Raw genomic sequence first — 22,086 nt, 5'->3', positions numbered from 1 at the left:
TTGTATATCCTAGTCATAGGTCCTTCTAGTTTGTCTATGTGGTGTGTGGGACACCACCTCAGCATGGCCTGATGAGCGGTGAGTAGGTCCGTGCCCAGGATCCAAACTGGGGAACCCCGGACTGCCAAAGCAGAATGTGCAAACGTAACCACTGTACCACCGGGCTGGCCCCACCTGCTCATATTTCTGATTCCGTTATTTATTTCTTCAAACATTTCATTATAGTTACTTAATATTCTAAATCTGATAATTCTGATATCTGAATTGTTCGAAGGTCAAATTTACTTTGCTGTTTCTGGTGACACTTTCTCATGGTGACTCATATCTTTGTACATTTGACAATCTTTAATGGTGAGCACCTATTTCTTTGATCTTAATCTATGGGAATCTGGGAAGCCTAAATAGAAGATGCTTTCCTCCAGAGAAGCTTTGAGCTAACTTCTTCCTACATCCTGGCTGCTACCTACCTGAGACCAATTTGTCCCCCTTGAAGAGGTCAAGACCATGCAGAAGTCTCAGGTTCTGCTTTCCTATCTTGAGTCTTGCTCAAATCTGATTCTCTCAATGGCAATGTTGAAATGAACATTTATGCTCAGAGCAGTTCTACCTTTTCTTTGCTTGCTATTCACTATTCATCTCAGAGAGTCCGTGCATTGAGAGGGTGGTGCAGAATTAGGATATTGGATGTTGGATATTTCTCTTACTCTTTGTGGGCTCAGCAATGTATTGAAAGTATGTTTCATCAGGATCTAAATTGTTTGTGACAAGGAATCCTTTGAAGTGTTTTGTCCATTATACTGCTGGAAGCAGAAAACCTCCATTTATTTTAAAATTAGTTAACCTGCAGAAGCCTGAGTGAAATGTAAGAATTAAATTTAATTTTATTTCACATATCAATACAGGTAGGATTAGCTGTTTTATACACACACACATATATATACATATGTACACACACATTGTGTGTGTATCTCTGTTCTCTATCCCTATGTAACAAATTAACCCAAACTTTGTGGCTTAAATGACAAATATTTATTATCTCCAAGTTCCTGGGTCTCAAGAATTTGGGAGTGGACTAGTTGAGTGGTTCTAGCCCAGAGTCTCTCATGAGCTTGCAATCAAGATGCCAGCTGGGACTTTAGTCATCTGAGGGTTTGACTGAGGCTGGAAGGTCTGCTTCTGAGCTCACTCATGTGGCTGCTGGCAGGAGGCCTCATTTCCCAATCCAGGTTTTTCCCATTTCAAATCTTGTGTTTCACCCCCCATCCACCCACCCAACCCATGGTGCCTCTCCATTTTAATAATAGAGAACATGGGTTAAGATTGTGTGTAGGAGTGACGTCAGCATCATGGCGGAGTGAGCTTTCCCGTGAATTCTTCCCCCACAAAATAAAACAAAAGTAACAGCCACAGACCAACAACGGAATCCCAGACAGTCAAAAGCTGGAGCGGAGGGATCCACACTGCCGCACATCTGAGAGCGGAACGTGCTGGGCCCCCGGAGGAAGTGGGGAGAGGTAAGGAGAAATCCGCTCCCTCCCCATCAGATCAGCGATCTGGTCCGCGCGGCTCCCAGAGAGGGGGGAGGGGCGGCCCTTGGCGGGAAACTGTAGCTCTTCGGGCGCTCTCAGCCAGTGGGAAACTCCCGCACAGAGGGCTCAGAGGAGCCACAGGGCTACCATCAACATCTGAGCAACCCAGAGAGCGGATAAAGAGAGGCAAACGAGAAGCCTCCCACGTCAGGGACCCAGAGGGTAAAAGAGAGAGCTCCCCCCTCCCCGCAACCCGGAGTCTGCAGCTCGACCAGATCTAGCGGTCCGAGGCAGACCTGAATAAACTGGACTGGACCCGTGGATCGCAGTGGGGAAAAGAAACAAAACAAAACAAAACAAAACTGCGGATCGCAGCAGAAAAACTGGGGCAGAGCGCAGGGGGCTTAGACTACACAGCCCTTTACCACCACACAGTGGCGGCAGGTGGAAATTGCAACCAGAGACTTCCAGGATGAGGAAAATCAAAACCAACACAGGAACCACAATGCAAAAATATATGAAATCACCAGACCAGAGACAAAATGACAAGCACCCAGAAATCAACCCCGAAGACACAGAAATCCATAAACTAAATGACAGAGATTTCAAAATAGCTATCATAAAAACACTCAACGAAATACGAGACAACACAGACAAACAATTCAATGAGATTAGGAGTTTCTTCACAAAAGAGATTGAAATCATAAAGAAAAACCTATCAGGGCTGATGGAGATGAAGAACACAATGGAGGAGATAAAGGAGAATCTGGAATCTTTAAAGAACAGAGCTGACAATATGGAGGAAAGAATTAGTACTTTAGAGGATAGGAATACAGATATACTCCAGATGGAAGAAGAGAGAGAACTAAGACTAAAAAGAAATGAAGAAAGACTCCGAGAAATATCGGACTCTATTAGAAAATGTAACATAAGAATTATAGGTATTCCTGAGGGAGAGGAGAGGGAAAGAGGAACAGAGAGCCTATTCAAGGAAATAATAGCTGAAAATTTCCCAAATCTGGGGAAGGAGCAGGAAATACCAGTAAGCGAAGCCAACAGGACTCCTATATATATTAACAGACAAAGGCCTTCACCACGACACCTAGTGGTAAGGCTAGCCAGGGTCAACGACAAAGAAACAATATTAAGGGCAGCTAGACAAAAACAAAAAATAACGTACAAAGGAACTCCCATCAGGCTCTCAGCGGATTTCTCAACAGAAACTTTTCAGGCTAGAAGAGACTGGAATGATATATTCAAAATACTAAAAGACAAAAACTTTCAGCCAAGAATAATCTATCCAGCAAAAATATCCTTCAAATATGATGGAGAAATAGTAACTCTCCCAGATAAACAAAAGCTAAGGGAGTTCATGGCTACGAGACCGCCACTACAAGAAATACTCAAGAAGGCCCTCAGGCCTGAAAACAAGAAGAGAAAGGGAACACAAAGCTTGGAGTAAGGAGAAAAGTAGGTAGACAAAATCAGAGAAATAGTAGATCTTTACCGGAATAGGTTAGCAACCACTTAAATACTAAACTCAAAGATCAAAGGAAGAAATTCACCAAAAAATAAATTTAACCTCATCACTGTAAACACACAGCCACAACACAAGATAGAATAAGGTGTAACAAGAGCAACTTAGAAGGGGAAGAGGAAAGTGACTGAATTGACTTAGTATAAGGAAATAGGAGGCTATCAGATAATGGACTATCTCATACAGAAGATTTTTCGCCCAAACCTCAAGGTAACCACTAAACAAATAATCAAATTAAAACCACATATGATAAACAAAGAGAAAACTAGAAGAATCATAAGACAGAACAACCAAACTGAATTGGCAGTCCAAAACAAATGGGACAAGAAACAAAGGAAATGCAAAAGAACCAGAAAATAAGTGACAAAACAGCAACATTCAACCCTCATATTTCAATAATTACCCTAAATGTAAATGGATTGAACTCTCCAATCAAAAGATACAGAGTGGCAGGATGGATTAAAAAGCAAGACCCAACAATATGCTGCCTTCAGGAAACACATCTTAGCACTAAAGACAAGCACAGGCTCAGAGTGAAAGGATGGAAAACAATACTCCAAGCTAATGTCAAACAAAAGAAAGCAGGTGTTGCCATACTCATATCAGACAAAGTAGACTTCAAGATAAAACAGGTTAAGAAAGACAAAGAAGGGAAATATATAATGATAAAAGGGACACTCCATCAAGAAGACATATCACTTATAAATATATATGCACCCAACATAGGAGCACCAATGTACATAAAACAACTATTAACAAACCTAAAAGGAGAAATCAACAACAACACAATAATAGTAGGGGATCTTAACACCCCACTTACAGCAATGGATAGATCATCCAGACAAAAAGTTAATAAAGAAATATTAGACTTAAATGAAAAACTGGACGAGATGGACCTAGTAGACATATACAGAGCACTCCACCCAAAAACAGCTGACTACACATTCTTCTCAAGCGCGCATGGAACATTCTCTAGGATAGACCATATGTTGGGAAACAAAGCAAGCCTCAATAAATTTAAGAAGATTGAAATCATAACAAGCATCTTTTCAGACCATAAGGCTATGAAACTGGAAATGAACCATGAAAAAAAAACTGGGAAAGTGACAAAAATGTGGAGATTAAACAACATGCTACTGAACAACCAATGGATCATTGATGAAATTAAAGGAGAAATCAAAAACTATCTGGAAACAAACGAAAATGATAACATGCCATATCAAACCATATGGGACGCAGCAAAAGCGGTCCTGAGAGGGAAACTCATAGTGATACAAGCCCACCTTAACAAACAAGAAAAAGCCCTAATAGGCAACCTTAAATTACACCCAACAGAACTAGAAAAAGAAGAACAAACAAAGCCCAAAGCCAGCAGAAGGAGAGAAATAATAAAAATCAGAGCAGAAATAAATGATATTGAGACCAAAAAAACAGTAGAAAGGATTAATGAAACAAAGAGTTGGTTCTTCGAGAAGATAAACAAAATAGACAAACCCTTAGCCAGGCTAACTAAGAAAAAAAGAGAAAAGGCTCAAGTAAATAAAATTAGAAATGAAAGAGGAGAAATTACAATGGATACCATGGAAATACAGAGGATTATAAGAGAATACTATGAGAAATTATATGCCAACAAATTGGACAATCTAGAAGAAATGGATAAATTCTTAGACTTATACAACCTCCCAAAATTGAACCAAGAAGAAATGGAGAATCTGAATAGACCAATCACAAGTAAAGAGATTGAAATAGTAATCAAAAACCTCCCAAAAAATAAAAGTCCAGGACCAGATGGCTTCTCCAGTGAATTTTACCAAACATTCAAAGAAGATTTAATACCCATCCTCCTCAAACTATTCCAAAAAATAGAGGAAGATGGAACACTTCCTGAATCATTCTATGAGGCCAACATCACCCTGATACTGAAACCAGACAAAGACAATACAAAGAAAGAAAATTACAGGCCAATATCGCTGATGAACATTGATGCAAAAATCCTCAACAAAATATTGGCAAACCGAATACAACAATATATTAAAAAGATCATACACCATGATCAAGTGGGATTTATACCAGAGACACAGGGATGGTTCAACATCCGCAAATCAATCAACGTGATACATCACATCAACAAAACAAAGAATAAAAACCACATGATCGTCTCAATAGACGCAGAGAAGGCATTTGACAAGATACAACATCCATTTATGATAAAAACTCTCAATAAAATGGGAATAGAAGGAAAGTACCTCAACATAATAAAGGCCATATATGACAAACCCACAGCTAACATCATACTCAACGGGGAAAGACTGAAAGCCATTCCTCTGAGAACAGGAACGAGGCAGGGCTGCCCACTCTCACCACTCCTGTTCAACATAGTACTGGAGGTTTTGGCCAGAGCAATTAGGCAAGAAAAAGGAATAAAAGGAATCCAAATAGGTAACGAAGAAGTGAAACTCTCACTATTTGCAGATGACATGATTGTATATATAGAAAACCCTAAAGAATCTGTTGGAAAACTGTTAGAAACAATCAACAACTACAGCAAAGTTGCAGGGTACAAAATCAATCTACAAAAATCAGTTGCATTTCTATATGCTAATAATGAACTAACAGAAAGAGAGCTCAAAAAGATAATACCATTTACAATTGCATCAAAAAGAATAAAATACCTAGGAATAAATCTTACCAAGGAGGTGAAGGACCTATACAATGAGAACTACAAGACATTATTGAGGGAAATCTACGATGACATAAAGAAATGGAAAGATATCCCATGCACGTGGATTGGAAGAATAAACATAGTTAAAATGTCTATATTACCTAAAGCAATCTACAGATTCAATGCAATCCCAATCAGAATCCCAATGACATTCTTCACAGAAATAGAAAAAAGAATACTAAAATTTATATGGGGCAACAAAAGACCCCGAATAGCTAAAGAAATCCTAAAGAAAAAGAACAAAGCAGGAGGCATCACAATTCCTGACTTCAAAACATACTACAAAGCAACAGTAATCAAAACAGCATGGTACTGGTACAAAAACAGACACACAGATCAATGGAACAGAATTGAAAGCCCAGAAATAAAACCACACATATACGGACAGCTAATTTTCGACAAAGGTGCTAAGGACATGCAATGGAGAAAGGAAAGTCTCTTCAATAAATGGTGTTGGGAAAACTGGACATCCACATGCAAAAGAATGAAAGTGGACCATGTGCTATCGCCATTCACAAAAATTAACTCAAAATGGATCAAAGACCTGAAGGTGAGACCTGAAACTATAAAACTCATAGAAGAAAATATAGGCAACACACTATTTGACATTGGGTTTAAAGGAATCTTTTCGGATGACATGCCTACCCAGACTAGGGAAACTAAAGAAAAAATAAACAAGTGGGACTTTATCAGACTAAAGAGCTTTTATAAGACAAATGAAATCAGAATCAAGATGAACAAACAACCAACCAGCTGGGAGAGAATATTTGCAAAACATACATCTGACAAGGGGTTGATCTCCATAATATATAAAGAACTCACACAACTGAACAACAAAAAAACAAACAACCCGATCAAAAAATGGGCAGAGGAAATGAACAGACACTTCTCCAAGGAAGATATACAGATGGCCAATAGGCACATGAAAAGATGCTCAACATCACTAATCATCAGGGAAATGCAAATCAAAACAACACTAAGATACCACCTCACGCCCGTTAGAATGGCTATAATCACCAAGGCAAAAAACAACAAATGTTGGAGAGGATGTGGAGAAACAGGAACCCTCATACACAGCTGGTGGGAATGCAAATTGGTGCAGCCTCTATGGAAAACGGTATGGAGATTCCTCAAAGAATTAAAAATAGAGATGCCCTATGATCCAGCCATCCCACTACTGGGAATCTATCCAACGCACCTGAAATCAACAATCCAAAGAGGCTTATGCACCCCTATGTTCATTGCAGCATTATTCACCATAGCCAAGAAGTGGAAGCAACCTAAGTGTCCCTCGACTGACGATTGGATTAAGAAAATGTGGTATATATATACAATGGAATACTACTCAGCCATAAAAAAAGACAAAATCGTCCCATTTGCAACAACATGGATGGGCCTGGAGCGTATTATGTTAAGTGAAATAAGCCAGAAAGAGAAAGACAAACACTGTATGATCTCACTCATATGTGGAATATAAACCAACACATGGACAGAGAAAACTGGACTGTGGTTACCCGGGAAGGGGGGGTGGGGGGTGGGCACAAGGGGTGAAGGGAGTCATATATGGGGTGATGGACAAACAAAAATGTACAACCCAAAATTTCACAATGTTAGAAACCATTAAAATATCAATAAAAATCAAAAAAAAAAAAAAAAAGATTGTGTGTAGCTTATCTTACTACTCTGACTTATATTTTCCCAAATATTAGCCAACTTCATTGTGGATCAAATGCTATTTTGTTATCATCTGGCCCTAGAAGATTATAAGAAATCTACACAGGCAAGAGGCTGAGATATCCACTGGGGAAGATGTTTCAGCAAGAATTTGATCGTTGTCCACCTGAGAATACCAGGATAGACGCTCAATAGTAGCCCAGCTGAAGAAAGGGTTTCAGTAAGAACTCGCCATCTGTCCATCTGTGAGCAAATCCACACAGAGGAAACATCTAACCAGTACCCAAGGGGAAACACTTCAGTAAGATTAGTTCCTCATAAGCAAGTCAGAAAGTCTATTTGGAAAAAGACCTGTAACCGAACTAGCTGTGAGAATCCTCACTAGGAAAGGTAGCCCATAAGTGTTCCTGTGAATTCATTTAATCTCACAAGGGCCCATGATTCCACATATCCTGTACTTTCTCCAACAATCTCTCTGCACCCCGATATAACCAGTCCAGGTTGCGGTGTCCTTTGTGTTACCACAGAACTCTGCCCTTACCTCACATTAACACTTACCTCCTGACTTTCATATTTACTCTACTAATCAATGAGCTCCTTGAGGAGAGGGCCTGGCACATTCTGGATGATCAATGTTTTTTGGATATATGACTGAATGACTCATTACCTTACACAGTTTGCCAAATTCGGTCCGGTCAGTTGTTTCAAAGGTGAAGGTGACTTGAGGCTACCATCTGTTATTCCCTTACAGTCTGCCACGTATATATGACTAATATTTGGATAATTCTTGTCTATAAATTTGAAGCATGCATCAGTAATCCTTTTATTTCCTGCTTTAAAAAAAACAGAAAAGGGGCCAGCCCGGTGGCACAAGCCATTAAGTGCGTGTGCTCCGCTGCAGCAGCCTGGGGTTCCCTGGTTCGGATCCTGGGTGCGCACCGACGCACTGCTTGGCAAGCCATGCTGTGGCGGCGTCCCATATAAAGTGGAGGAAGATGGGCATGGATGTTAGCCCAGGGCCAGTCTTCCTCAGCAAAAAAAGAGGAGGATTGGCAGATGTTAGCACAGGACTGATCTTCCTCACACACACACAAAAAAAACAGAAAAGACAAGTATTTTATTTGTAATGCCATAGAGTAAAAGTAAAAATGAATGCTGAGCCACATTTTTAATAGCACAGACCTTCAAATCGGATCTTTCTGAGCTTACAAGTAGAATGAGCTTTGAAAGCACAGAGCTATGTGGTGCACCAGTGAAAACTATCGATGTAATATGAGGGCATTTTTTAACTAAAGCCTTTAGAAGAAACAAAGATGATTAAATTAAACACAGTGTATAGAACAAGCTTAGCAAAGTAGTGAAGTCATTTTTTTCTCTCAATATTTTCAGAAACAGACACATTAACTATTAAATTTTCCTAATTTCAAAGAAAATGGGACCTTTTTCAATACATTTTAGTACACTTACACTTGAGTAATGCACAGGAATCAGAATTAAATCATGTTATAAAAGTATGGGAAAACATGAGAAAACGGAATGTTGAAGAAAATCGCTACATTTAGAAGATTGACACGTAGAACTAAACTTAAAATTTATGCTTAGGCTACAATATCATGAAACAAAAATATCCTAACTGTGAAATAAAGTTTCTTAGGGTATTTAAGAATTCAAATGTTCAAATGTGTGTGCGTGTGTAAAGTTGTTTTTTTTTTTGCTGGGAAAGACTCGCCGTGAGCTAACATCTATTGCCAATCTTCTTCTCTTTTTTTTCCCCTCCCCAAAGCCCCAGTACATAGTTTTATATTCTAGTTGTAAGTCCTTCTAGTTCTTCTATGTGAGCCACAGCTAAAGCATGGTAACTGATAGACGAGTGGTGTGGTTCCATGCCTGGGAACCAAACCCTGGCCACCAAAGCGGAGTGTGACAAACTTTTTTTTTTTTTTTTTTTTTTTGTGAGGAGATCAGCCCTGAGCTAACATCCGCCAATCCTCCTCTTTTTTTTTTTTTTTTTTTTGCTGAGGAAGACGGCCCTGGGCCAACATCTGTGCCCATGCTCCTCCACTCCACATGGGACGCCGCCACAGCATGGCTCACCAAGCAGTGCATCGGTGCATGCCCGGGATCCGAACCAGCGAACCCCGGGCCGCCGCAGCGGAGCGCGCGCACCCAACCGCTCGCGCCACCGGGCCGGCCCCATGAGTGTGACAAACTTTTAACCACTAGGCCATCAGAGCTGGCTCACATGTAAATTTTTAAATGATTTTCTTTCTTACTATAAAAAAACAGCTAAAGTGAAAAGCTCATTCATATTTTTCAATAATTCAGGCCACTAGAAAATGTGCCCATCTAATGGGACTGAGAAGAAAATGTACTTTCCAACCACCTACTTTTACACAGGTGTCCATCAGAGTTGGCATGTCATTGATGCTCAGATGCATAATTCCAGTGCAGCTGTTTGCAATGTTCTTGAAGCCTTGGACTGAAATCTGAATTGTACAAAGTAGGTGAAAATGATGGGAGAATCCATTAGCATGACATCTAATAAAACCCTAAGGTAGTAATAACCAAAGGTATGTCATGATTTTGCTGCTAAGTTTTAAAATTGAAACTATAAAATATAGCAGACAAAAGAGGGAAAGAATTTAGTCTTGATTTCTTTATTATTTAATTTTTTATAGGTATAGACTGTGAAATTATCACCACAATTAAGTCTAGTTAACTTATTATTTAATTTTTTTTTGAGGGAAAATTCACACAACATAAAATTAATCACTTAAGCCATTTAACCATTCATAATTTTATGCAACCACACCACAACCTCTATCTAGTTCCAAAAAATTTTTATCACCCTAAAAGGAAACCCTATACCTATTAAGCAGTTGCTCCCCATACTCACCTTCTTCTAGCCCCTGGCAATCACTAATCTGTGTTCTGTCTCTATGAATTTACCCATTCTAAATACTTCATATGAGTGGAATTATACAAAATGTGGCTTTTTGTGTCTAGTTTCTTTTACTTAGCATATTTTTGAGATTCATCCATGGTGTAGCATGTATCAATACTTTATTCATTTTTATGGCTGAATAATATTTTACTGTATGGATATACTACAACTTGTTTATCTATTCATCTGTTGATGAATACTTGAGTTGTTTCCATCTTTTGGATATTTTAAATAGTCCTGCTATGAACATGTGTGTACATCTACTTGTTTGAGTACTGGTTTTCAATTCTTTTGGGCATCTACCTAGAAAAAGAATTGCTGGGTCACATGATAATTCTATCTTTAACTCTTTAAGAAACCACCAAAATGTTTTCTACACTGGCTGCACCATTTTACGTGCCCACCAGCAATCTGTGAAAGTTCAGATTTCTCTACATCTTTGCCAACAATTATTTTCCATTTAAAAAAAATTTTCCTAGTGAGTTTGAAGTGGTACCGCATTTTGATGTTGATTTGCATCTCCCTAATGACTAATGATATTGAGCATCTTTTCATGTGCTTTTAGTCATTTATATATCTTCTTTGGGGAAATGTCTATTCAAGTCCTTTACCTATTTTTTAATTGAGTTATCTTTTTGTTGTTGAGTTGTAAGAGTTCCTTATATATTCTGAATACTGGACCCTTAGATATATGATGTGCAAATTTTTTTTCCCATTCTTTAGGTTGTCTTTTCACCTTTTTAATAATGTTCTTTGATGCACAAGCTTTTAATTTTGATGAAGTTCAATTTATCTATTTTTTTCTTTTTTTGCTCATGCTTTTGATGTCATATCTAAGAATCCATTATCAAATCCAAGGTCATGAAGATTTACCCTTGGTGTTTTCTTCTAAATTGTATCATTTTAGCTCTATATTTAGGTCATTGGTCCCTTTTGAGTTAATTTTCTTAAATGGTGTGAGCTAGGGGTTCAACTTCACTTTTTTGCATGCAGATATTCAGTTGCCGAGCACCAATTGTTGAGGAGAGTATTCTGTCTCCCATTGAATAGTCTTTCCATTATTGTCAAAAATCAATTGCCCATAAAAGTATAGGTTTATTTCTGGACTCTCAATTCTATTTCATTGATCTATATGTCTATCCTTATGCCAATACCACACTGTTTTGATTACTGTAGCTTTGTAGTACTGATTTCTTTCTTTCAACTATCATTATCCACATTAATGGAAGCAGCAGTGGTGGCAAATGTTCAAAATAATGGCTGATTGAAAGATCAAATATATTTGCCTATGATGAATTACCTTAAAACAACTTGTTATTTAGGTTCCATTTCCTATAACAAATGGACATGGATGGAAAATCAGATGATGTTCAGATTCATGAATGGGAAACTGAGACTCCACCCAGGAACAGATAGCAGAGGGAACTCTTCCCCAGAGTAATCTCCACAATAGCCTAACAGGGAGAATGAGGAACAGCAGCTACAATGGATCTCTTGGGAGACCTTTGGAGACTTCATGTGAATCATCTTTCACTAAAGGTGACTTCTAAGGTTCTGTTGTTAGAGCCCCCACCTATTTGAAAAGGACTAGGCAAAAATTAGGGAACTGAGAGCCACATCCTCAAAACAACGAGAGCCCATCTCAAATGTCACTTCCTCAGGAAGTGTCCCTGACCCTTAGATTAGGCCAAGTTCTTGTTATACACTTACTGCCCCATGTAAGTATCACAAACGTAATTAAGTTAATTTTATATTAGTTGTTGAACTAACTTCCCTGTACTCCAGATCCCAGCAGGGTGCCTATAGCATCAACTGAGTAGATAATCAAGTAATATTATTACATGAATAAATAGAAGAATGTATGAATGAATTATGAGAACCATGTGTATTGGGTAGATTCTGCTGCCCAGCAGGCACCGACAGCGTGAACCCAGTCGAAGGCCAGGGGAAGCCCTTGAAAGCAGGAGCTGAGCATGCAAGGTTGAGTGGCTGCAAAAGCCAACCCCTTGGGTGAAAATATATTTGGTGCTATGATCTGAATGTTTGTGTCCCCCCAAAATCTGTATGTTGAAATCTTAAACCTCTAAGGTGATGGTATTAGGAGGTAGATCATTTGGGATGTAATGGTATCTGTACCATTATAGAAAGGGGCCCCAGAGAGATCTCTTGCCCCTTCCACCATGTGAGATTACAGCAAGAAGGCACTGTGATGAACCAGGAAGTAGACACTCCCCAGACACTGAATCTGCCAGAGCCGTGATCTTGGACTTCCCAGCCTCTAGAGCTGTGAGAAATAAATGTGTTGTTTCTAAAGCTTGAACAATGTATCTATTTTGGCCCAGGAATTTCTTTGACAAAATTATCCTAAGGAAATAGAGTTTTACACAGAGATTTGTATACAAGAATGTTCATTGCAAAATTATATAACGTTGACAAACTGACATCAAACTAAAATTCCAACAATTAGAAATGAATTAACTAAACTCTGGCTATTCCTATGATGGAATGTAATACAGTTACTACAAATAATTTTAGGAGAATAACTGAGATTATGATATAGTTTAAAGGAAAAAATCGGTCGTATAAAGCCTTGCTACTCAAAGTGTGGTCTGTAGACCAGCAGCATCGGTACTACCTGTAAGCTTATTAGAAATGCTGAATCTCAACCCACCACCTGCTGACTCAGAGGCTGCACTTGATCAAATTCCCAGGTGATTCACACATACATTATAGTCTGAGAAGTGCTAATCCAGAGGAAATGAGTGAGAAAAACAATGGAAAGTATTAATCAGGGTCCTCCAGAGAAACAGAACCAATAGGAAATAGAGAGAGATTTATTTCAAGGCACTGACTCATGCGATTGTGGGGCTGGCAAGTCCAAAATCTGTAGAGCAGGCTGGCAGGCTGGAAATTCAGGGAAGAGTTGAGGTTGCAGTCTTGAGTCTGAAATCTGCAGACTGGAATTCAGGCAGGGTTTCTGTGTTGCAGTCTAGTTTGGGAAACCTCAGTCTTTGCTCCTAAGACCTTCAATTTATAAATGAAGCCCACCCACATTATGGAGGGTAGTCTGCTTTACTCAAAGTCTACTGATTTAAATGTTTATCACATCTGAAAAAATACCTTTACAGCAACATCTAGACAGGTGTTTGACCAAACAACTGAGCACCATACCCTAGCCAAGTTGACACATAAAATTAACCATCAAAGTAGGAAATACACCAAAATATTAACAGTGATCATCTCTGAAGAGTCGATAATTTCTGTGTTTTTCCAAACTTTGTACAATAATCATGTATAATCAGAAAACTAGAAAGAGAAAAAGGCATCTTTTGCAAAAAGGCAGCATAAGGAAATCCTTGGGAGGCTTTTGAATCATCTTCTATGGACCTCTCCTTGCAGAGAGCTACCAACTACAGGTTGTAGGGAACTCTGCTTTTAGCTCTTTAACTACATTACCTTACTTTTCACTGTAGACATTAGTTGGACCCTCCTACTTAGAACTGTGTGTTTTCCCCTTTGTCTTAAGACCTGGACAAATCGGCCTGGCTCACCGAGTCCTTGTCTGACCCTTAGTATTGAGCCCTGTGTGGTGCATTCTGGCAACCTAGAGCTTCTAAACCTGAGCCAGTTCCCCTAAGACAAAAGATCTAGATGTTTCTTTCACATTGACAGTGCAGGAAGGAGTCCCCAGCAGTAGCATCTAGGCACCAGTCTAACTGTGGGTATAGAACAGAATACTAGTCTCCCAGAGGTAAAGCATAATGCCACTCTACAGCTCAGAGGCCTCAGTCCAATTTCCACTTCAGAGCATTTGTGGATCTCCTAACATCCCACTAGGGCATCTACAGAAACATAGAACATGATTACTCACCACACAATCAAACACTAAAATTGGTAATTTACCCGATGCCAGAATATAGGAATGATATTCTTTACCTGCAAAGGTTATGGAACTGGATTGAGAAAAACAGCTAGGTCAAGGTGTGGGAGGCAGGCCCCCTCACATACTGCTAGTTGAGAGTGGAAGCTGTGATATCCTGTCTGGAAAGCTAATAGGCAATAGGCATCAAATGCTTAAAAAATGTTTACTATTTCACCCAGTAATTCCCCACTAGAGATCTATCATCATCATTACTAACAGGTATTGAGTATTTTCTATGTGACAAGCCTTGTTCTAAGGGCTTTTCATGTAAAATGTCTTGTTACATTCTCCCAATGTATTTTTTTCATAAGGAAATAAAGATTCATGTAGAAGATATTTTATTGTAGGATTTATTATAATAAAAGAGAATTAGAAACTGCTAAGATGTCCATTAAAATTAAAATTTCAAACTATATTTAGTGACATAGAAAAATGCTTACAATATAATATTGTGTAAAAGTCAGGATTTGGAATTGACTATATATATTATTATGGTCTCGACTGTATTTTTAAGAGTATGTGTATGATATATAAATAGACAAAAAACCAGAAAGACATATTTCAAAATATTGCTTGTTATCTTTGAATGCTTGGATTATGGATGATTTTATTTTCTTTTATATAACTTCTGTGTTTTTAAAATTTTATTTAATGAACATATAATACTTTTGTAATCAGAAAAAAAATTAATAAAAAAGGAAAGAAAAAGTAAATTCAGTTCTCCTCCTCATACAGTAGGCTTCCAGTCACATCCTGGAGAATTCTAATGTGGGCTGGGAGTGGGCATCTACTGGGGACTTCTGCTCCAGGACATGGTCCCTTTAACTTATTGTAAAGCCAAGCCATTGGGAGATACCTGGCCTAAAAGTATTCTGTGTCCTGTTAGATCATTTCAAAGACTTCCTGGTAAAGTTCAGAAAAACATTTGTGGAATCCTTCTTTCCCCACTCCTTGATTGTGGACTGGAAGAAAAAGTTGCTGATCAGAAGACCCAGAATGTTCTATGAGACATCAAGATGAACTCAATGAGCCCAGGAGGATTTATAATAGCTACCATTTGAGTAATACTTATTGTGTGCCAGATACTCCTTTAGGCAATTTTCATATACTGGTCTATACAATTCTCACAACCACCTATTGGGTAGGTATATTATTGTTTCCATTTTTACAGATGAGAAAAATGAGGCCCAGAGCAGTTAAGTAACATGTCCAAGGTCGTCTAGCTCATAAATAGTGGAGCCAGGATATGAATCTAGGCAGTCTGGTTCCTGAGTCTGTACTCTTAGTTATTAAACTACACTGTCTCTTAAGAAGATCAGCTTGTGTTACTGCATTTAGAAAGGAAGCAAAAGACTTTTCACCACTGGACTCCAGAGAAGGACGTGCTGCCTTGATCCTTTACTTTTTGATCCAGCTCCTAATGCTACTGTATTAATCAGGATTCTCCAGAGAAACAGAATCAATTGGAGATAGATGATAAATAGATGATAGATTGATTGATTGATTGATTATAAGAAATTGACTCACACAATTATGGAGGCTAAAAAGTTCCAAGATCTGCAGTTGGTAAGCTGGAGACCCAGGAGAGCTGATATTGTTCCAGTGTGAGTCTGAAGGCAAGAGAAGACCAATGTCCTACCTTGAAGACAGTCAGAAAGAGGGAGTGAATTCTTCCTTACTCAGCCTTCAATAGATTGGATGAGGCCCACCCATGTTGGGGAGGGCAATCTGCTTTGCTCAGTCTACCTATTTAAATGTTAATCTCATCCAGAAACACCTTCACAGACACACCTAGAATAATGCTTATCCAACTGGGCACCCCGTGGCCCATTCAAGTTGACCCACAAAATTAACCATCACAACTACCTTGGAGACTTTGGACATTGATGTTTCCTAAGACTCATGGTTGATGCTGTTTGTTCCTGCCTGCTTTGTCTTGGCTGATCATCTGAGCTTGCCTGGCCACATTTTTATCCAGATCAACATCTTTGAGATCATCCACCCTATCTGGCACCACTAACTGCCTGAACCAGACATAATTAAAAAGAAAGCCTTAAGATCTTATTGTTGCCTTACATTGTCAAGTTAAAACAGAAACCCTCAAGCTCTTGAAGTTCCAATGCCAAGTATTTAATTAAGGAACTTCAGTTTCCTAAAGTTAAATAACTAAATTGGTAGGGGAAACATTCCAGTTTCTTAATGCATGTGTATAAGTATTATTTAACTTGTGTAGCTTTGTAAAAAACTCATGTTTTTCAACCTTGTCAGAGTTCTCACAGAGTGAATGTGATTACACCATGTTATGAAAAGGCTCAGCTCATAACCGACTCTGCACACATAATGATATAGTACAAAATGGCTGCAGGCAGGAACAGTAGGAGAGGCAGGCTATTCCAAGGAGCTTGGACTTCTCCTATAGACTGTGGTAGCCTCCAGGAGATGAGGAAACAGAGGCTCAGATCCCCTGATCAATTTTCCCCAGATTACAATTGGTGGAGCAAGAACACTGATGTTCAAACTCTTAATCCAGACTCCTTCTGATTAACATTCTTCAACAATAAAATTGAGTTCAACTGTTCCATCCCAGCTTCCAGAGTTCTTCAAACCTAGCTGCTCCAGCCAGAACGACATCTCACTTCTCTAATACTCAGTGGACCTCTCTGCTCTTTGTCTGACCTTGTACCTCACCCTGCTTCTTTCTCTTTTCATCTAATCAAGCCTTGATTATTCTTCAAGTTCCAATGACTCCAGCCCTACCTACTACTTTCCCTTACAAGTCTGTAACTCTTTATTTTAGCTCATAATTCTTTCCTATAATCTGTGCATGTCTTTTTCCCCCCAAAGAGATGATCTTATACTCTTTTTTTAACTTCTTGCTTGGACAACTATTAGGGACTGAATGAATTAAATATAGGAGTAAGATAAATAAAGTCTGGGAAAGAGTACAGAATTTGGCTACAGACAAGACTGAAAATGATTCCAAGTTGAAGGTAAAGCACAAGCAAAGGCAAAGCAGTGGGAGCACTGGACTTGGATGAAGTGGCAAGATCACCCTTGGGATGAATAAGAGAAATTTAGTAGGTAAGGAGGGAGGGAAAGCTAATGGAAGATCCATAAGGCAAGAATGAGGTATTTTGTATTGTACTGCCATAGACTCTTGAATAAATTTTCCATAAGTACTCCCAGAGAAAAGTCCAAGGGAGATGAGGGAACATTAAAAATCTGGAGAACAGAGGAGGAGAGAAGAATGCTGGACTTGGAGTCAGCAGAGCTGGATTTGAGTCTGGCTCTGCCTCTCTCACTTGTAACAAAAGGCACCTCAACTTCTCTTATGCTTAGTTTTCTCATCTGAAAAATAAGTATAAAATACCTATTTTTGGACATTCTTGAGAAAACAAAATAGGGTAATATATATAAAAATGGTTAGTTAGGACAATGTCTGGCATGTAATGTTGGGTACCAGTTTTCCTGTTACTGTTCTTCTGGGTACATTGTGTTCCCACAGGAAAATATTCAAGAACTAGAGGCAGAGGGCCTTGAGAGATACTTCTAGTGTATCTTCTACATTGCAAACATAAAGAAACGGTATTCAGAGAAGTGTGATTTAAGAACTGTTTCCTTATCTATTCCTCACCTTGTGTCCCCAGTGCTGGACATAGTGTCCACACAGAGTGGGTGCTCCATAAGTGCTGAAAGAATGAACGAATGGGCTTGAGTCATACAGTCAGTGGCAGAGCCAAGGCTAGAGGCCACCTCTCCCAATTCTGACACACAACTCCAGGGATGGGAACAGTTGTTTTTTATAACACTTCTAAGTTCCTCCCCTTTATCTCAGACCCTAGTCCATTACCCTAGCACTAGTATCTCTAATAAAGGCTTCCCTCAAACAAACAAAAAACTTTTTCTCTCTTTCTGCCTTGGAAACAAGTTCATGACAAGATTTCATGAACAAAGGAAAAAATGACAGCAGTCATCAGCCACAGCTGGGTGATTCCTTGCACTGTAGCCAAAACTTGGTGTTATCAACTAATAAGACTGTATCCAGAAAAGGGGGGACAGGGAGACCTCTGAGAAGAGCTTTTTAGTTTTGTCCTGGCATGAAATGCTTAGTTCTCTACATAGTTTATTTTAGAATATCCAAAAAGATGCTTGGCTAATATTTTATGACTCAAATATTCCTGCCAGAATCTTTTAGGCCAACCAGCTATTAGTTGTCCTTTCTCTTCACTGAAATAATGGGGATATAAACCTGAAATTAAAAATTCATCTCTAAGGGATAAAGCAAAATAGTTTACCATGTTAAAATACCAGACCTCGCCACAGCTGATATCTGTGCATTTTCTATGTAGGATTCTTATAAAACTTGGGATCTGATCTCTCTTTGTTTAGTTGTGAGGTGATTTTGGCTTCAATTTTGACACCAACTGGAGCACTGCCACTCTGCTATTTGCTGGTTAAGCTCCCATTGGTGAGGAAGTTGAGGAAGTTGGCTGTACCGGTGGTGTTCCAATCTCAAGTCCCAGCAGACAGCTACCGATGCTGATGGGGGCAGAGAAGCTTTGGTGATCACAGGAAAATGTCCTCCAGCTGCCTCTGGGTGGGTCTCAATCCATCAGCATGACAGGACAGAGCTGTCTGTGAAGGAAATGAGTTGTCAGGAGGCCATATGAAATGAAGACCAAAGTGCAGAGCACCAAGGACTAGCTCAGATCCCTCCTTGCTGCTCCAAGGTGGTAAAAAGAAGGAAAAGACTTACCTCAGTGAGAATAACATCTCACCAAGCTTCCACTTTCCACTCCTTTACAACATTGTCTCTGAATCAGTTAGCTCAGCAACACAGAAAAGAGATATATGTAGGGCCCGACCCACGATAACAGCTAGGAATATCCATCTTAGGTAGACATGGCCCAAGTTGTGTTCCTGTACCATTTCCAGCTGTTTCTCTCATTCTAACAGCGCTGTAACCAATGACTAATGGGTAATGTGATGACTTTAGACATATCCGTATATCCTTCACAACCTCTTGGTGACCTCAAAGAAGCCTGGCTTAGCAAGCAGAATGAATTGTTGGAAAGAGAGACAAAGATTTCTCCTGAAACATTATGGAGCATTCTGTGTTACTGCATTCAAATGTGCCACAAGCATCTTCAATAGCAACACTTCCTGGGGTCTGTGCTAAGAGGGCTTGACAGGCTTTCAGATATTGTGTCTTCTGTGGTGACAGGAAGAGAGGCCTACTCATTATCCCTTTCGAGGTCCTGCCAATCTGTCTTTGGATGATCCTGTACTTTCCAGTCTATATATTCTTCTTGGCCACCCCCTCTTCTATGTTCACTAACGTGCTTCTTCCAGGTAGCCACCCCAATCACTGCAGGTAGAGCTGTTTCTTCCTCTTACATGTCAGAGCACAAAAGACCATATCCCTCACTCTGCATTTTGTATCTTCCGCCTCATATAATAATTACCTGTGCACACGTCTAAATCCCTTGACATGGGACAGCGTCTTAGCCATCATGTCCTTTACAGTACAGCCTGCTGCTTGGGGCAGAGTACGATGCAACAAAGGTTTGTTAATAGACCAAGTAGTTGTTGAATAAATTGTTTGTAAAATGTAAATTAGAATTAGTAGTTCCAAAGGGCGGGGCTAGTCAATATGGTCGTTTGTTAAAGATTGCCATACTTATCTAAAAACATTGGACAGCCAAACATGAAAAAAAAAGTTTCATTTTCCAGTGTGAGTGAGGAACCAGAACACAAGATTAGTGAAGCTACAGATGCCAGGAAGGCAAGCATGCGTGCAGCTCTGTGTGCACTCACTGCACAATGACTCAGAGCTGTGATCTGCAGAAGCAAGCCGACCCTTCCTAAACTTCATCATTCTTGTCTAGAGTACACTATCTGGTTCTTTTCCTTACACAATGGCCAAATTACTCACAGCTTCCCCTGTGTTATAATGGAGCTTCAGCTCCCTTTCAACTGAGAGAATCACAACCATAATACTTTCTTCTTACAACACAATGATCCACAAGGACAACTTGGTTTGTCTAGATTTATTGAGCTAGATGGTGGCTTTATAGCCACAATTCTAATTACAAGCTTCAGCCAGGTCCAAAGACCTAAGTAGAGTTTTGTGAACAGTTCATGAAATTCTGTGTGTAAGTCACCTCCTGAGATAGGGAACTGAGAAGAAACTAAAATAAGTATGCGTTTTCAGAAAGCATTAAAAATTTTTTCAAACCTTTTTTCAGAAGTGGGAAACATGATCGTAGTCCCCTGAGATTCATCATTTTGTCATCTGATTCTTCAAGATCTAAAAATTGTTGCCAGATGTTTCATTTTTTACTACTTAATGTAATAAACATCCTTATACATTTTGCCTACAAAGAGATTACATTAAGCTATGGATGCTAAACAATAGATGTTTGTTATATTTCTTTATTTTCTATTTTCAATATGTCTAGCATAAAGCTATATTCAAACTAATAATTATAACAACCATTTAAATTTATATGAGTCCTATCTACAAGAAATATAAAAAGATTTTCACAAATTCTTCTAATTTTTTTTTCCAACACAAGTTGAAGCGTGATTCAGAAAAGACACAAAACATTCCTTTAACTAACAGGGAAACTGAGGCACAAGAACTGACCCAGAAAAGCAGAAATTGCACTGTGATTTTTCTGAGTCGACTGCTTTTCCACTAGAACTCCTCCTTATTGGTGACACTTAAAACCACGTGATATTTTTTCAAATATAAAATGCAATAAGCATTTTTTTTTTTTAGCATATGCAGTATATAGCACTTTATAGTTGTACAAATGATAGTCTAGTGGTTAAGAGCCTGGTCTTCAGAATTAGATGGGTTGAGGGTCTAATCTCGGCCCAGACATTTTCTGTGTGACCTTAGGCAACTTTCTTACCCTGTCTTAGCATCATTTTCAGAGGTGTGTGGAGCAAGCTTACATTAGCTTGCGAGAGCAGGTTAAATTTTTAGGAACTCTACAAGCCAGAGTTAAAACACAGCCAGTTTAAAAATTAAATCACAAAGGCAGTGAATACTCAAACTTATCACTTCCTAATTATTCTATTGCATGTTACCGTTATCTATGCTATTGAGGAAATTTATGTTTATTGTGTCTGTATGATGAAAATATTACATAATGGTGTACTACTGCACATCTCTTCCCAACTCCCTGTTCAGCGATCTTTCATTGGTAGCTTGAAATAGGCCATGGTGAGAGTATTTACACCATGGAAATCAGCCACCACTGCAAATCAGGGCTTTCCTTGCTCTCCACCAGTAGTTAAACATTTATCAGCACACCATTGTTCAGTTTCCAAACCTCTAAAATGGGAATAATGATACCCCCCTTATATATTTATTTGTAAAGATTAAATGAGATAATAAATGTACTAATGAGCACTTACTTCAACACCTAGCACATAATCAATACCCAACAAATGGTAGCAAGTATTATTACCCTCCATTAAAGTATAGAATAAAGGAGAATGGAATCAAACAAATATAAATGAATTATAATTTTGAATTTAACTGTTACCAATTCATTTTGGTACATAATCTGCTTGTTCACAACTGAGTTAGCTGGTCACACAACTCTTATTGTTCCAACTATCCCCTGCTGATAAACCACCAAATCCATACCTCTATTCCCAGCTCTGCTCCAAGGACCAGACTTCCATTTTCAAGTAGTTCTTGTCATTGACACTCAGATGTATCATAGGAACCTCAAATTTGAC

General features: G+C 39.0%; 2 protein-coding genes across 2 annotated transcripts in view; one reads left to right on the top strand and one right to left on the bottom strand.

The window, feature by feature from the left end:
- Positions 1-22,086, bottom strand: part of FBXL13 (F-box and leucine rich repeat protein 13) — a 200,511-nt gene that overhangs the window by 55,233 nt on the left and 123,192 nt on the right. Inside the window, 4 exon segments of the mRNA XM_058570378.1 lie at positions 8,130-8,292; positions 8,645-8,698; positions 8,701-8,758; positions 9,850-9,948. Of these exon segments, the coding sequence (XP_058426361.1) occupies positions 8,130-8,292; positions 8,645-8,698; positions 8,701-8,758; positions 9,850-9,948 (374 nt within the window).
- The window catches only part of LRRC17 (leucine rich repeat containing 17), an 86,566-nt gene that overhangs the window by 23,474 nt on the left and 41,006 nt on the right, over positions 1-22,086 (top strand). The gene's annotated exons all lie outside the window — the stretch shown is intronic.

Source organism: Diceros bicornis, chromosome 3 (genome assembly GCF_020826845.1).
Source record: "Diceros bicornis minor isolate mBicDic1 chromosome 3, mDicBic1.mat.cur, whole genome shotgun sequence".
In the NCBI taxonomy this organism is placed as follows: domain Eukaryota; kingdom Metazoa; phylum Chordata; class Mammalia; order Perissodactyla; family Rhinocerotidae; genus Diceros; species Diceros bicornis.
Note: the sequence above shows the minus strand (reverse complement) of the source record. Positions and strands in the feature narration are given on the sequence as shown.